The sequence below is a fragment of the Zeus faber genome (genome assembly GCF_960531495.2).
Source record: "Zeus faber genome assembly, chromosome: 1".
Taxonomy (NCBI): Eukaryota; Metazoa; Chordata; class Actinopteri; order Zeiformes; family Zeidae; genus Zeus; species Zeus faber.
In genome coordinates this window covers 11,731,747-11,748,118 of record NC_137193.1, presented here as the reverse complement: position 1 = coordinate 11,748,118, position 16,372 = coordinate 11,731,747, and the positions used below count along the sequence as shown (strand labels likewise).

General features: G+C 48.2%; 1 protein-coding gene across 1 annotated transcript in view; it reads left to right on the top strand.

Moving 5' to 3' along the window:
* The first annotated feature begins 8,004 nt into the window (after positions 1-8,004).
* The window catches only part of myo1g (myosin IG), a 49,286-nt gene continuing 40,918 nt past the window's right edge, over positions 8,005-16,372 (top strand). The window contains exons 1-11 of the mRNA XM_080009398.1: positions 8,005-8,059; positions 9,670-9,763; positions 10,260-10,425; positions 11,905-11,958; positions 12,996-13,091; positions 13,200-13,316; positions 13,779-13,985; positions 14,846-14,991; positions 15,102-15,216; positions 15,384-15,554; positions 16,285-16,355. Coding sequence (XP_079865524.1) covers positions 8,020-8,059; positions 9,670-9,763; positions 10,260-10,425; positions 11,905-11,958; positions 12,996-13,091; positions 13,200-13,316; positions 13,779-13,985; positions 14,846-14,991; positions 15,102-15,216; positions 15,384-15,554; positions 16,285-16,355 — 1,277 coding nt within the window. The 5' untranslated portion in view covers positions 8,005-8,019. The remainder of the gene's footprint in view (positions 8,060-9,669; positions 9,764-10,259; positions 10,426-11,904; positions 11,959-12,995; positions 13,092-13,199; positions 13,317-13,778; positions 13,986-14,845; positions 14,992-15,101; positions 15,217-15,383; positions 15,555-16,284; positions 16,356-16,372) is intronic.

Here is a 16,372-nt window from a genome sequence, read left to right as displayed (position 1 = left end):
TTTCGTTAATTAATTCAGTGGCCGTAGGCTATTCGATGTTTGGGGTCTGTCAGCCGTGTACCTGTTGAACCAGAAAGACAGGATCTGGAGAGCTAATGCACACTTCATTATTGTTGATCATTGCAATATTGAACAAAGTGACCGTGGATTTTCCTCGTCGTGCAGGCCTCGTGGGCACACCGTTTCTCATCGGCGCCCAATTTTTTATTTATTTTTTGTCAATTTTTTTGACGTTGGATGAGCATCAGGAGAACATGGGAACTCCACATAGAAAGGCCTCTCATCGGGAGATAACCCACCCAAACGCAGCGCCGCAGGCGGGAACCGAACCCGGCACCACCTCGCTGTGAGGCAGCGGTGCAAGCGCTGTGCCGCAAAACTACCTCAACCCCTTCTCAATAAAAAATAAAATCTTCAACACTGACGTGTAATCGTTGCTGAAGACTCCCCGTGCGGGAACGGTCGCTTTGCAACATTTAAACTGATAAGGGAGAGGACTCTACGGATGCCCGAAAGGTGTTTCGTTTTATTTTCTACAGACTCCCACGTGGGAAGAATGGAGCTGATGGTGAGAATCTGCCGTCACCGTGAGACGCCACTGCCTCCACATCCCAGAGTTCAGGAGTGAACGCTACCGAGCCGCGAAGAGGGTCCCGGGGCCTCGGACCGAACGAGGTGTGTCGGTGCGATCCGCGCCCCCCCCCCCCCCCCCCCCCGGGGGCTGTCTGTCGTGCGCCGTACGCCCAAAATATTAAAACAAATATTTCCAAAACTTAAAACATTGTTGACCCAAAGTGACATTTTATTTATATTATTATTTTTTTTTAATAATTGATGCTTCTATGTGATCCGACCGACATTTTTTTTTTTTTTTTTTCTAACGTTCACTTTCGTTTTCCGCTTCTTCCTGGACCGAGCGCCGCCGCCGACGGCACGACCGCGAACTATGTCACAGGACAAAAAAGGGAGCGGAGTCGAAGTTTGGGGAATCCCGTCGCACATCCCCGACGATCGGATGGCGGATAAACTAGAAATCCACTTCCTGAGACCTCGGAACGGGGGCGGGGAGGTGCGGAGGGTTCTCTACCCGCTGTCCCACGAACCCGGACGGGCCCTGGTGCTGTTCCAGGAGCCCGACGGTGGGTCACGTTCATGTCTCCACCTGTCCGCCTCGGGGTGACCCCAGCGGCGCGGTGGCACTTTGGTGGCCGGTTGCTCTGTGTGTACGAACCGCTGTGTTGTGCTGTGTTCCCAGTCGCTGCTCGTGTGTTGCAACAGCGCCCCCACTTGTTGGAGGTGGATGACGGACGATTCCTCCTGAAGGTGAAGGCTGCAGACCGGCCCGAGGTACTGGAGCGGTGTTCATTCATTCATTCATTTAATCCTTCGGTCATCCATTCTTTTATTCATTCTTCCATTCCTTCATTCATCCATTCATTCCTTCATCCATTTATTCATCCATTAATTGCGTCATTCATTCATTCATCCACCCATTCCTTCATCCATGCATTCCCTCGCTCATACATTCTGTAGAACAGGGATCTCAACACTTCTTCTGCGCCACGCATGAGTGGATTCCCTAATAATACGTCCTCTAAAAATACATATGTAGTTCTAATAAAAACCTTTACTTTATTCTGTTTCATATTCTGAAAACATTAAGTATAATTGTGTTGATTAGACTCCATCCCTGCAGTGGTTAGAGATTTCAAACTCGGCGTGTGTGTGTGTGTGTGTGTGTGTATGTACCGTCTTACCTGGTTGATGCCTGCGCAGCTCGAGGTTGATATGTTTGATATGATTGATATGTTTTCCTCCTTTGGTCTTTTTGTAAATGAAGACATTGTATTCCGATACGACCCCCGCGTTAGATGCGGTCCTCCTTACTTGGCAGGATTTACGAAAAAACACAAAAAAAACATGAATCCACGCAAACTCCGTCACCACGTCGAGTCCACCCGACTGGGGACGAATGATGCGTTCACGTACTAGGACAGAGTCGGAAAACTAGACCCCCGTGAAATTAGAATTACTCACAGAAAGACGTCAGCGTTTTTCGGATTTCATGGAAACGTAACACTATCGGAAATTTAGGTCCACAGAAAGGTGTCATTGCTTAAATTACCTAAGTTTGAGTAAGCCTCCATGAATACGTCATTATTGCCCCACACGACACCAAACGTCAACTTCCGTCACTGATAGATAGATAGATAGATACATTGTGATTGTGTAAAATAGATTTTCAGGACAGAATGAACTATATATGATAAACATGCTGCAGGCCACATTATATTTGTCTCCTGGCAGCGTGCTGAAGTGTCCTTGAGCAAGACGAGTCAAGTCTCCTTGAACTGGTGTGTGCCTTGCACGGCTGCCGTCGTCATCAGTGTATGAATGTGTTTATGAATGGGTGAATGTGAGGTATGCACTTCGAGTCATATGACTAGAAAAGCATTCTATACACGGGAATGCACCACGTTTAGCAATTTTAAGTTATTTTTATTATTTTAATTTTTTTGCATTTCTTTCACGTTACTTGTCTTATCTCTCTGATTGTGTAGAACAATGCACCGACCAATACCAAGATGTATTCCTCGTCCATGTCCAATGTTCTTCCAGTCAGTCAGGGCGGTACTCGCTCAACGTGTCCCTTTCTGTCCTTTTATTTTCCGACGATAAGGTTGACCTACCAGTGGAGTTCCTCCTGGACGTGAGCGTGTTCCCTGACGTGGCGGCATTGCAGCGGCTCCTCGACTCTCACGGCTTCGAGGTCACCGAGCGGCACGCCCGTCAGGTGCGCGTCAAGGGCTCCTTCATGATGCTGAGGGCTCTCAAGGCCCAGGCGGAGCGGCTGTTGGAGACACAGACCCTGAACCGGAGCGCCCTCCCCTCCTCCCCTCCCATTCTCAAAGACCACGAGGCCGCATTCGGGGCCATTTCCAAGAGTTACAGCGGCGATGGCGGTACAGTGCAATCTAAAATGAGCCCCGGCACACCGAGGGACTCGCCCTCGCATGCGCCTCGTTCTCCTCCCACCAGCCCCTCCTACGGAGCGCCAGGTTCTCAGAACAGCCGAGTCCGCGGAGCATCTCCAGTACGAGAACGGCGGCCCTCGTCGAGGGAACCAGTTGGGTCCTTTGGGCTGGACACGGAGGTTCCGGATTATTCCCAGCGCCCCAGGAAAAGTGACGACGCCGTCGTCCCGGAGGGCCGCAAGGGGAAACCGCCCGCGGCTGCCGTGCGGTCCGGCACGTTGTCCGGGAGGATGGCAAACGCCGGCCTGCGCAACCACATCCCGAATAAAGAGAGCACCGAAAATATTCTCCTCGCCGACCTTGATCACGAGAGTCAGCTGAGCCTCGCCATGCGAGTGCTGGAGCTCAAAGGGGCCGATCCGTTGGTCCTCATCCACCAGGTGAGCGACACGGTTTACCTCCTGGGACCACCGGCGAACACCCGCGCCTTGAAGCAGAGGCTTTTGGGGAAGGCCGCAGAGCAGCCGCCTCAGGCGCGGCCGGGCAGGGCCCAGGAAAGGGTCCCGGGCCGCCGGAGCAGCTCCCTGCCCAGGATCCGACCGCACGCGCCCAGAGAGGGAAGAGAAGTCGAGCGCCTCCGTGGTTCTCCCGCGGTGCACGGGGCCGGAGAAGGGGAGCGCAGGGCTCAGCGAGTCGACGGTCCTTCATCCACCACCTGAGGACGAGGACAGAGAAAACCACCCAGCACTAGAAAGGATGGATTTAATTTCTGTCATTTCTTCTGTTCCTGCGTGTCAATATTTCCCCGTTCTTTACTCCAATAAATTATTTGGTTTGGTTTGCCTGATAAACGTGCTATATATAATACATTTTTATTTTGGTGGATTTTGAATCAACTCGCAGGCGGTCGTCGCCGTACGGCCACATTCTTTCATCGGTGTGTACGCGAGTACGTGGTTTCCTCGAGACGCACACGGAGACGCATCCTAATGGCGGGGGCGGACAGAGGTACTTAGAGCTGTCCACTTGCGATCGGATCACCCAAGACGCGTAAACAGGGCCAAAGACATGAGACCGGTCATGAGATCATCGAGTTCCTGCTCAGGAAGGGTGTTCAAGTTGTGACAGATTTTGTTTTATTTGGAAAGAGGAAGTTATGTTCAGTGATTAGATATGTTCAGAATAATAAATAACCTTGGAAGTCAATACCTGATGCAGTGAGAGCCGCAAAGTCCACGTTGGACTCAGCACATGTTTTAAAAAGGGTTAGGAGCACTCGTATGTTCAGACACGTCGCAGAGAAGATGTCGTAAAAGTGAGATTGATCTAAAATGCACGACTACGGCTTTGGCTTCCATGACTTTAAACCTCGAGTTGAGTCCACAACGTCATGCAGAGGAATGCCTGATCCCGAGTCCAGACAGGAAGTGCAGCACCACGTCGATCCTTCCCAGGAGATAAGGGCATTTTAAATGGCCCAACCTTCGCATGGCTCATTTGCCCTGAGTTTGGCAGTTTGCCGACCCTGCCTCCCGCCATCGATTGGCCGAGCGGGATCTGAAATCTTCGGGAGGGGAGACGTGCGCTGGGGAAGACGTAGCCGGGAAGTAAAGACCGGGGCAATGAGTCTCTTAGTTAGATGGGAGGCTCCGCCTTCTTTCAGCGCCGCGGCAGGAACAAGAGAAACAAGGAAGATGAAGTGGCGGTGTATCTTGTAATGATATGTGTGCAATGGCACACACCACAAACACACACACACACACACACGCGCAGACGCGCGCACACACATGCATAGACGGACTGACAGGTGCAGCCTATGCAGACCACAGCTCTCGCTGCCACTTGACTACGCACACCCTAAGACTCCACAAAAGGCAAAGTTACACCACACCCACAGCACTCATACTCACACACACACACACACACACACCGCCTCAACTAGCGGGCCCCGGAATCTCTCACACTTCTCGTTCTTCTGCCTCGAGCTGCTTTCGTCGTTCCAAATCTGCCTGTACCTTGCGTTTGTGTGTGTGTGTGTGTGTGCGCGCGTGCTTGCGTGCGTGTGGACATTTCTGCGGATGCGCGCCGGCGTCGTTCTGTGAGAATGGCGGAGCTGGAAGGCCTGGAGTTTGGGAAGTCGGACTTTGTTCTCCTGGACGACGTGAGCATGGAGCAGTTCATGGAGAACCTCAAGTTGAGGTAAGGGGGTGAGACAGCAACGGATCCATCAGAAAGCGCCTCCATGTTCTCTGGGTAAAGGTGGAATCCTGGAGAGGGACGGTAGGGCGTTTGGGGACACACACACACACACACACACACACACACACACACACACACACCTGTCCTTCATAAATAAAATGTTCACGGGTGGAAAAGGAGTTGGATTTACTGCTGCTTACGGCTGGCACGGCTCTTTTCGCCTCCGCCGCGAGGCTGAAACGTACGACTGATGCACCCACCGCCCGGCCAGGAATAAGTGAACCAGGAAGGGAGCCTTTGTGCTCGACTGCGAGCGTAAGAGTGTGAGTCCAAGGATGTGAAGCGGAGCATCACACGTAGTTCAGTACATCGGGGACGTTACGCCATCAGCTCCCCCTTTTTCCGACGGTTGTTCCCACGGGCGACTTTGTGTTTTCACGATTCCTGACGGTTTCGGCCTCGCGGCGCAGCGAGGGGAGTCGGACTCAGAAGTGGAAGACGGCGCCGAGCGGGGAAGAAGCGGGAGGGGGGTCGCTTCTGCTTTGACTTCCCGCCCTCGGCGTCATGGTTTCGCTTTGAATTTCGTGCGCTGATCGTGGGGGTAGATGCTTGGGCGTCGCCGGTACAAGATTTAGCAAATTGAGACAGATCATCAGAGTGCCGGTTACGGATCGGTTATCAGTGTCTTCTCGCTGTTCCTTCCGTTTCTTTTCTGTGTGTTCTCCAGGATGTGTGGCAGCGGGTCTTCAGTGAATGGTGTGACCACTTGGTACTATTTCGGGCCTGGTGTGTGTGTGTGTGTCGGTGTGTGTGTATGTGTGTGTGTGTGTGTACGCGCATGCAAAACGAGTGCAGAGATGTGGCATTTCCACAGTATCTCTCATTGCCAGATGTTCCTTTTCCTCCTACGTTCTCACTTCCTCCAAGTCACTTTGTGATCACTTTGCACGGGTGATAAACTCTGGAAAAAAAACAAAAAATGAACCAACATTGAACAAGCAAAGTTAAACATATTTCTACATTTAGAAATGTTCTATCTTTAGAGTGCCTTTGAGACAGACCTGCCCAGCAAACGGCACGAAACCATTAACAATAACTTTCCTGTGGCATTTTTCCACATAACTGACGAGGTTGATGACATGTAAATACATTGCTTTTATGTAGTGTGTGTGTGTGTGTGTTATCCCACAAAGCCTCATCAGACGTGTCTGCTGTCAAAGTTTAGACAGGAAGATATTTCAGTTTGCACAATACCATCAAAAAAAAACCCCTAAACTTATCATCTCTACCAGTGATTCTCGTCCTTTTTCGAATAAACTTGATTCGATTTTTATCAATCAATCAATTTGGTACGCATCGGGGCCACGGACCCTGATATAACTTTCATTAGGGAGTTAACTGGAACATGATGACCAACAATTGTATAATTTCAATAATATTAATGAATACATTCAACTGCTATATTGATCATTTTTTTGGGTAACCCCGGATACCTCTCGAAGGACCCCTGGGAGGTCCCCGGGCCCCAAGTTGAGAACCACTGATATATATCATTCAAAATTCCTTCGAGCGCTTTCCCCACAGGTGTCAAATGTGTCAAATGTTGTTTCTCATTTTAACTGGTTTTCGCCAAACTTGAATTCAACCCAAACGTAAAAAAAAAAAAACACCCGAGCAACCACAAAATTGCACTTCCTGCTTTCGCTCGAGACTTGTGTCACTTCCTGTCCTACTCGGCGTGCGAGAGGGCGCGCTGGAAAAAGACACGAGGCGCTTTGACTTTAAAAAGCTAATTTCCCCTTCTGACAACCTACTTTATCACATTTCACACTTTGCTCACTGCTACATTTTGCCAGTCATCAGCAGAGACATCGAGCTGTGTTTTCCAAAGTAAAAATATTGAGTCGGTAAAAAAAGCAAAATCCAGAGCGGGCTTGTTCAAGGTCAACCAATTTATTGACAAAACTTCGTAAAAAAAAAAAAAAAAATTTTGTGACAATAATATAAAACTCCCGTTCATATACTGTACTTATACCAATTTAAAGACAATGTCCATTCTTTTACGGCGTAGCGTAGGGTTTGCATGCAGTAAACGCTACTTAGAGGATGATTCTACAGGATACATCACTTCAGAGGTCAACTTTTTTGGGTTTTATTTACATTACATTTTCGATCCTCACCTTTCTTTTTTTTTGGCATTCAATTCTTTGTTCGGTCCATAATAATCGGCGAAGACTTGATGGAGCACAGAGCGTTCAGAGCGTCCAAAAGGCCCGCCAATGAGAACATTTATTAAAGACAAACAAATGAAAAATGAATACAACATATACTGTATATACAAGTTCAAGTTCAAGTTCAAGAGATTATTTGTCACATACATACACATACGGTCGTACATATATGCAGTGAAATGTCATGCCACTCGGTGATTACGCACAAGCTCTATAAGCTCGAAAAATACTCAAATGTGTGTAATCGACACAGTACATGTAATTGCTACTCCCTTTGCTCCCATTGCACACTGGATTTCCCTGCGTCTGAATGTCTTTGAAAAATGTTGTTTTACTTGACGTCACAAGCAGCACAGCCTACCGCGTGTGCACACCCGGAAAAAAAAAAACAACCCAAAAAAACAAAACAAATAAACCCACGCCCTCTGCTCTCGTCCCCGGGCAGGTTCGAGAAGGGTCGTATCTACACCTTCATCGGGGAGGTGGTGGTCTCCGTCAACCCCTACACCCACATGGACATCTACGGGAAAGACGCCATCGACGCGTACCGGGGTCGGGAGCTCTACGAGAACCCGCCGCACCTCTACGCCGTGGCCGACGCCGCATACAAGGCCATGAAGAGGCGGGCCAAGGACACCTGCATCGTCATATCAGGTCCGACCGCCGCCTCCGTCCTCATCTTACCTCCAGCTCGTCGCCTCTGTCTCCTCGCTTGTCTTGATAAACAGGGTGTAAAGGCTCCCCTTGGCCTCTCAGCTGCCGCGGATATTGTACTACACCGGGTATTCTCGACCGTCTTCTCCCGTGATCAACTTCTGAAATATTGCCGTGAAACTTCCCGAGCTGACCGCTGGTCGATAAACAGAGTGTGTTTTAAAGAGCAGAACTGTTTCTGCGGTTTGGATTTCATCTGACACCACTTGAAAGAGCGATGAATGAACAATGACATAATTGGAGTTCCTTCTGTCAGAATTCAATATTTCAGAATATATCTTTTTTACTTAATAGGGTAAGGGTTACAGTACATATATAGCAACCGGTATATACACCGATCAGCCACAACATTAAAACACTGACAGGTGAAGTGAATAACATTGATCATCTGGTTCCAATGTCACTGTCAAGGGGTGGGATGTATTAGGCAGCAAGTGAACAGTCAGTTCTTGAAGTTGATGTGTTGGAAGCAGGAAAAATGGTCAAGCGTAAGGATCTGAGCCACTTTGACAAGGACCAAATTATGATGACTAGACGACTGGGTCAGAACATCTCCAAAACGACAGGTCTTGTGGGATGTTCCAGGTGTGCAGTGGTTAGTACCTACCAAAAGTGGGCCAAGGAAGGTCAACCGGTGAACTGGCGACAGGGTCATGGGCGCCCAAGGCTCATTGAGGCACGTAGGGAGTGAAGTCTAACCCGTCTGGTCTGATCCAAAAGAAGAACTACTGAAGCACAAATTGGTGAAAAAGTTGATGCTGCTGTGATAGGAAGGTGTCAGAACACACAGTGCATCACAGCTTGCTGTGTATGGGGCTGTGTAGCTGCAGAGCGGTCAGAGTGTCCATGTTGACCCCTGTCCACCACTGAAAGCTCCTACAATGGACACGTGAGCATCAGAGGTGGTGGCCTGGTCTGATGAATCACATTTTCTTCCACATCATGTGGATGGGGGGGGTTAGGGTCCGATCCGATGGAGCATCTGTGGGATGTGCTGGAACAACAAGCCCGATCCATGGGAGCCCCACCTCACAACTTCCAGGACTTAAAGGATCTGCTGCTAACGTCTTGGTGCCAGATACCACAGGACACCTTCAGAGCTCTTGTGGAGTCCATGCCTCCACGGGTCACAGCTGTTTTGGCGGCACGAGGGGCAGCTACACAATATGAATGGTTATTAGTGGTGGCTTTAATGTTGTGGCCGATCGGTGTACTTGTTGTACAGGTTGTCTGAGGTTGTATGTGGAGTATTCCTCCTATAGGCAACAACCTTCATAAATCTTCACAGAATGAGCTGGAGTTTGTGTTATAAAGCTTTTTTTTTTTTTTTAGCATGGTTACTACTTAGTAGACATGGTTACTACTTAGTAGACATGGTTACTGCTTAGTAGACTTTTCATCAGCAAAGCCTTTATTCGGAACAAATGACATTGGTTAAGTCTGTGTTTTTTTCCTTCCTTTTGTAACGTTATGTTAACATTAAAGAGGTGATTTCTTAAAGCATCTTAGTTTCCTTACTTCTCTGCTCTGGTTTGGTTTTGTCTCTTCAGGGGAGAGCGGGGCGGGGAAGACGGAGGCCAGCAAGTACATCATGCAGTACATCGCGGCCATCACCAACCCCAGCCAGAGGGCGGAGGTGGAGAGGTGAGCGGTGACGGAGGGGATGACGGTCTTTCATTCCGTTCTACAGACAGGTTTTTCATTTTGTGAGACACACGAAGGGAGGGGCAGCAAACGCATCCGCTCTGGGTCTGTCGGCGGTCTTCAGTGCACTTTCAACACTTCCCGGGCACTTCCCCTCTACTTTCCTGTCGTCCGTAGAAAGGTTTTTTTTAATCCTTGGAGGGACGACGTGACTTCATTCCATGCCATTTTTCGCAGATTAACAGATGTTGATTCTCCCGTCGATCTGTTTTCACGTCTCTCCCTCTACACCGACTACACCCGCCACAATTATTCCACCGACCTCCTCCATGCAATCCCTCCGTGCAATCCCAGATGTGCAATGTGTCAGGATATGTGCAATTCACTTACTACTCTGGTTACTATTGATGGTGACTAATAGGACTAATAAAGGTTTATCTTATCTTATCTCTTATCCTATCACCCTCCCCACCCCTCCCACCCCCGAACCGATTAGCGTGAAGAATGTGCTGCTCAAGTCCAACTGCGTGCTGGAGGCTTTCGGCAACGCCAAGACCAACCGCAACGACAACTCCAGCCGCTTCGGGAAGTACATGGACATCAACTTCAACTTCAACGGGGACCCCACGGGGGGCCACATCAACAACTACCTGCTGGAGAAGGTACCACCACGCTGCCAGGAACGCAGGGCAACCCCTGTTTTTTTGGGGGGGCGGGGTAAAAAATGGGGGGTTACCTACCCTCATCATGTACTAGTACGCACATTTTAAGGGATTGATATGACAGGAAGGGTCTGGGCCAGGTTTTCCCAGGGCAAACTCAGGACCAAACTTGTAACACAGCAGGTTCCACAACACACCAGGTTGCACAGTAATGTTAGTTGCAAATGTGTTTTTTCCTCCATTCTGTCGTTATAGAAAATTACACATGTAAATTTTTTTTATAGTACAACGTTTTTAATATGTTCTTCTTATGAGTACAATGTTCCGATGTTCTTAAACTACATTGTAAACAATGAAATTCTGAATACAAAAAAAGTTTAAGAAAAAAAACAAAAATCCTATGTAGAAGGTGTCAAACCTGGAGTAAGTACCCGCAGGGCGGATCTGGACAGAACCCCTGTGATGGAGTTAAATCACCGCATGTGTCGTCCAACTTTAGAAAATGACTCCCGTTTTAATTCTGATGCTGTAGAACTGGATGGATTCACACAAGTACTCAAAATAACTCCGCTTCAGTTGTGGCTCATTTCATGCTGACATGAATAATTAAGCACTTGTCCAAAAAAAACCCCAAAAAACAAAAATAAATATATCGGAGTGCCTGAAGTCGTTGCATGAATAGACGTGTGTGTGAACTCCTGTGGGTGTTAATGAATTACTCACACTTTGGGGGTGAGGCAGCTGTATTGAGCTCTCCTCCCAGTCTGGACATCACAGCCGGCTCTGGGAACGATGTGTGAACGATGGTGCTGAGCAGAAAATATCTCCCTGTCTCCACTCCGTCTTTAGGACATTTGGTTGTGTTTCCTCGTGGACGTCTTAAAGCTGCGTGTGAAGACTGTTTCTGCGGTGAAATACTTTCCTCTATGGCTCAACGACCTGATGCTCTTTTTTTATGCCAGAATCAATTTTCATAAAAATAAACTAGATATGAAGACACATGAAAAATAGAAAAATCTCTATAATATCTCTATCTCTATAACGTACAGTATGCTCAATTTTAACCCACTTTAACAAATTAAAAATTATGTAAAAAATCTCAAGAACTAAGTCTTTTAACTAAATGGACATACATGAATAAATAAAATACATATTTTTACAAAGTACACTATAAATGCATGTCTCAATATTTTTTTTTGCTCTCCTTTAAAAAACATGTTTGTCCTTTACCCTAGTATTGTATTTGGCCTTGAAACCATACATGACACTGTACAAAACCACATGTTAATGCATAGTATACCAGCATTAAATATAGTATTACTATTATAGAAAGTAGTTAAACATGTTGACATTTGTATGGTAATTGAGGTAAAAAATATACAGAGGACATACAAGGCACCGTCAACATGCGATTTTATCCAGTTTAAATAACGTGTTTTAAATAAGCGCTAAATAACGTGATCTGTTTTCCCTTTCCAGTCCAGGGTGGTTCAGCAGCATGAGGGCGAGAGGAACTTCCATTCATTCTATCAGGTCATTTGCATTTTGCACTTATTCATTTAGCATTTGGACGTTTTTGTCCAAAGAGACTTACATGAGATGCAATATGATAAGTACTCATATGTTGTCAGTGCATTATGTCAATACAAAAACGTGAAACGGATTGAGTCAGCGTCAACAATACTAATAAGTCATGGCTAAGAGAGGATCAGGTATTCGGGTGTTCCTGAAAGATCAGGGTCTTCAGGTGTTTCTCGAAGGTTGTGTCCGCGGAACGTAAGGAGCTGTGGAGCCTCCCTCCACCACTTGGGCACCACGCTTGAAGAGAGTCTGGGTGGAGAACTCCTTCCACGCAGCGGAGGCTCCGCGTATATCCAGACCTCAGAGTAGCGGGTTGGGGGCGTATGGCCTGATGCGTGATGCAGCGTGTTTGGGTGCAGATCCAGTGGCTGCTCTGAAGGCCAGCACCAAGGATTTGAACTTGACGCGGACAGCTACGGGGAGCTGGCGGAGAAAAGATGAAGAGAGGCGTGACACGTGCAGGCTTTGGCTGCTTGAAAACCAGGCGCGCTGCTGCATTCTGAATCATCCGCAGTGGCTTGACGGCGCGCGCTGGTAGAGCAGCCGGTAGAGCGTTGCAGTCGTCCGGTCGTGAGAGAGTATTAGCAAGACACTTAACCCCCTAACTGCTCCCCGGGCAGCTCACTGCTCCTAGACATGTCAGATACTAGGATGGGTAAATGCAGAGAAATTGCAAATTTCCCCATTGTGGGACTGATAAGGGTGTATACTGTATATATATATAAAAAAAAATACATACAGAATCTTTCAAAGGTAATATTGCATTTCATCACAATATATGCGACATATTGTGATTTCTGCTTTCAAATTCAAAATCCTACATTATAGAATGATATTAAACATATATACTGTAATGTAATGATACCAGACTGATCTACCTGTGGTTAATGCACAGCTGCAGCAGTGCCTGTTCTTACCAACTGACAGTATACATATACTGTATATATATATATATTTTTTTTTATATATATTTTTTTCTTTTTTTATAGTTGTTGCGTGGAGGCTCCAATGAAATGTTGGAGTCGTTTCACCTGGGGAACGATCCCGCTCTGTACGTCTACACTAAAGAGGGAGCTGAGACGAGCGTGAGTCATTTCAACTTTCCTCCACACTCCTAAACCCCACGGCGCACCCTGGCATTTTTATACGCAATCATTGATTTCAGTGAAATAAAACATCCTCCTTTGGTTCAGACGTCCGACAGCGATCGCTCCAAGCACAAAGCGGTGCTGAGCGCCCTGCGAGTCATCGGCTTCTCCGACCAGGAGGTTGAGTCCATCTATAGGATCCTGGCGGCCATTCTTCTTCTGGTAGGGACGGTTACTGCAACGACAAGCTTCCCATCATTTGTAACGGTTCACAGCGCGACGTCGCCGAACATTTTACTGTTGAGAAAACGTACCACTCTGCTGCAGCTTCTCACTGCGTTTACAGTGGAAGAAACATTGAACCATAAAGCATTGAAGAGACGTTAAATCTCCTCCCCCTACACAGCAGGGTCACCACATTAAGGTATCAAGGTCACCATGTTAATCTCAATATCAGAACACAATACATCAATTATAAGTTTTGAGTTTTTACAACAGTCCCTACTGAGTCTGGCAGGCCTGACAAACAGGCATCTCAGTTTTATCAGAGTTAAAAGGCAAGAAGAAAGCAGATGAGATCCATACCGTTACGAGCGACGAGTAGTCAGAAGGTGGGTTGTCCAGGGGCAGCGGCGCGCTGTCATTCCTGACGTGTCGTTTGATGAGGCCGGGCCGATCCCTCAGGGAAACCTCCAGTTTGAGGACGACGGCGAGAGCGTCCGGGTGGTGGGGCAGGAAGCCGTGGAGCACATCGCGGAGCTGACGACCGCCGAGCCGGGGGACGTCAGCAAGAGCCTGCTGTTCCGCACGGTGGCCACCGGGGGCGGCGAGGTCATCGAGAAGGGTCACAGCGAGCAGGACGCCTGCTTCGGGAGGGACGCCTTCGCCAAGGTGCGGCTGCTCCTCCTCGCCGGACATTGGCGGGGGTCCCAGCCCCACCCGTGTGGGCGGAGACCCTGTTGTCATTGCTCCGTTTATTCTTCTTCCCATTCTTCTTCAGCAATTTTGAATCTGCCTTTTGGGGGCCTTCAGGCACTCGTGCATGGGCGTCACCTTGTGTCGATTAAGCATTTGAGTATTTTTGGAATTTTTAGAGCTTATTGTGCGTAATCACCGGGCGTCATAACATTTCACTGCATATATGTATGACCGTATGTATATGTATGTGACAAATAATCTCTTCAACATGAACTTGAACAAAATGGCTCGCGATCGCCCGCTAGGAGATTTTAAAAAATGTAAAAAAAACACCCCAAAAACCTATTCATTTATTTTCACGAAAATTCGGTACACATCTGTTACATCACGAGACTAAAAAACACCATATTGGGGCCATGACCAAAACCCAGCAGGTAGTCGGCCATATGTAATTAAAGGCGCCATTTCAGTCACTTTTTGGTCATTTTTATGCTTTGCACTTTCTCCAAATCCTCCTCGGCGATTTATCGGATCGACTTCAAACTTGGCGAGTGTCTACAGGACTCCTTCACGGTTAAAAAGCGGTAAAAGATTGAGTTTTCGTTTTTCGGCAAAGCGTTGAATTACATGTTTCGAAGAAATGTCAGTGTTTAACATGATATTTTTGTCGCCTTTTGGTCATTTTCACGCTCCGTACTTTCGCGGACTCCTCCTCCTCGGCGATTTATCCGATCGACTTCAAACTTGCGTCCCACCGGCACCTGCACGTCGAGGACCCGCCCGTCGCCGCTCGCAGCTTTAATGTTAATTATATCTCTGTTTTCACGCGACAGGCTCTCTACGAACGACTTTTCGGCTGGATTGTGCAACGCATCAACGGCGTCATCGAGGTGAAAGACTACGACCCGGTGCTCCATGGGAAGAACACGGTCATCGGCGTGCTGGACATCTACGGCTTTGAGATCTTCGACAAAAACAGGTGAGCCGCTCCCGCTCTCAGTCATCGCGGGACTCGGGGAAGCCACGGTTTTCGGTCGGCGTGGACGGTGTTTCTCACTGAGCTGTCTGACGTCCTGTGTCGGGGGGCAGTTTCGAACAGTTCTGCATCAACTACTGCAACGAGAAGCTGCAGCAGCTCTTCATCGAGCTGATCCTCTGTCAGGAGCAGGACGAGTACCAGAGAGAGGGCATCGCCTGGCAGCATGTGAGGATCCGCAAACACGCAACACACGGGACCCCCTGTTCCCTAAATAGACCCTACTCGACACGTAAACGAACACGTCCGTCGGAGCGCTCGAGCAAACCGCTGTCACACGCGTTCACCGACGCCGCGTGACCGCATGTTGCGTTTCCCCCCTCCCTCGCTCCCAGATCGACTACTTCAACAACCAGATCATCGTGGACCTGGTGGACCAGCCCCACCGAGGCATCATCTCCGTCCTGGACGAGGCCTGCCTGAGTGCGGGCAGGGTCACCGACACCGTCTGCCTGGAGAGCCTGGACTCCAAGCTGGCCCAGCACCCCCATTACACCTCCAGAAAGGTCCCGGCACCCGCCGTCGCTCCGTCACGTATCTCAATGTCTTTTTTAAAATCCTAGCGAAGGCCTCACCGTCTTGTGACAGCATTTAGTGATCACACCAGTCACAGGTCAGGGTGGATGATTAATTGGTAATTAATGTATATCCAATTAAACCTTCAGCCAGAAATTACCATTTGACAAAATGGTTCTTTCTTTCAGTAAATATTATTTTACTCAGCGCTCAGTACTTTCTACGCATGCTTTTATTACCATATTTTTTTATTTCTTTGTTCATTGTCCTACAATGTTGTGGCTGGCTCTATGTACACGGTATAATCATTTATTTCATAAGCAGAAATCGCTGCTTCCATGCTGTTCTGTTGTGCAAATGGCACAAAAACAAAACTTGTTTTTGTCTAAGCCACCCCCTTTGGACCGTAGAATATGAAAGAATCTGAGTTCAACTTTCTGAGTGTATTGCTTTGGATCGCTCGTGTTCACTAGTGTTGCAGCCCCCCCCCCCCCCCCCCCCCCGTGGCCAGTGGAGGGCGCTAGTGTGTTTTCATCCGCCATCATCTAAGTTTTGATGGACGCTTAAGATACAGTGGCTTTATTGTCCTCGCAGTGACACGTGACTTGCACTTTCGCTCATCTCGTCCTGTAAAAGATGTCGGTCACAAGCCGCAGATGTAGGTCAAGTTGATTACATCTCCCCAGTGTCCTAGGGACTCAAAAGGTTGTTTGTCTCCAGCTCAGCCCCACAGACAAGAGCATGGAGTTTCAGAAACACTTCCGCATACGTCACTACGCCGGAGATGTCACGTGAGTCACCTCAACGT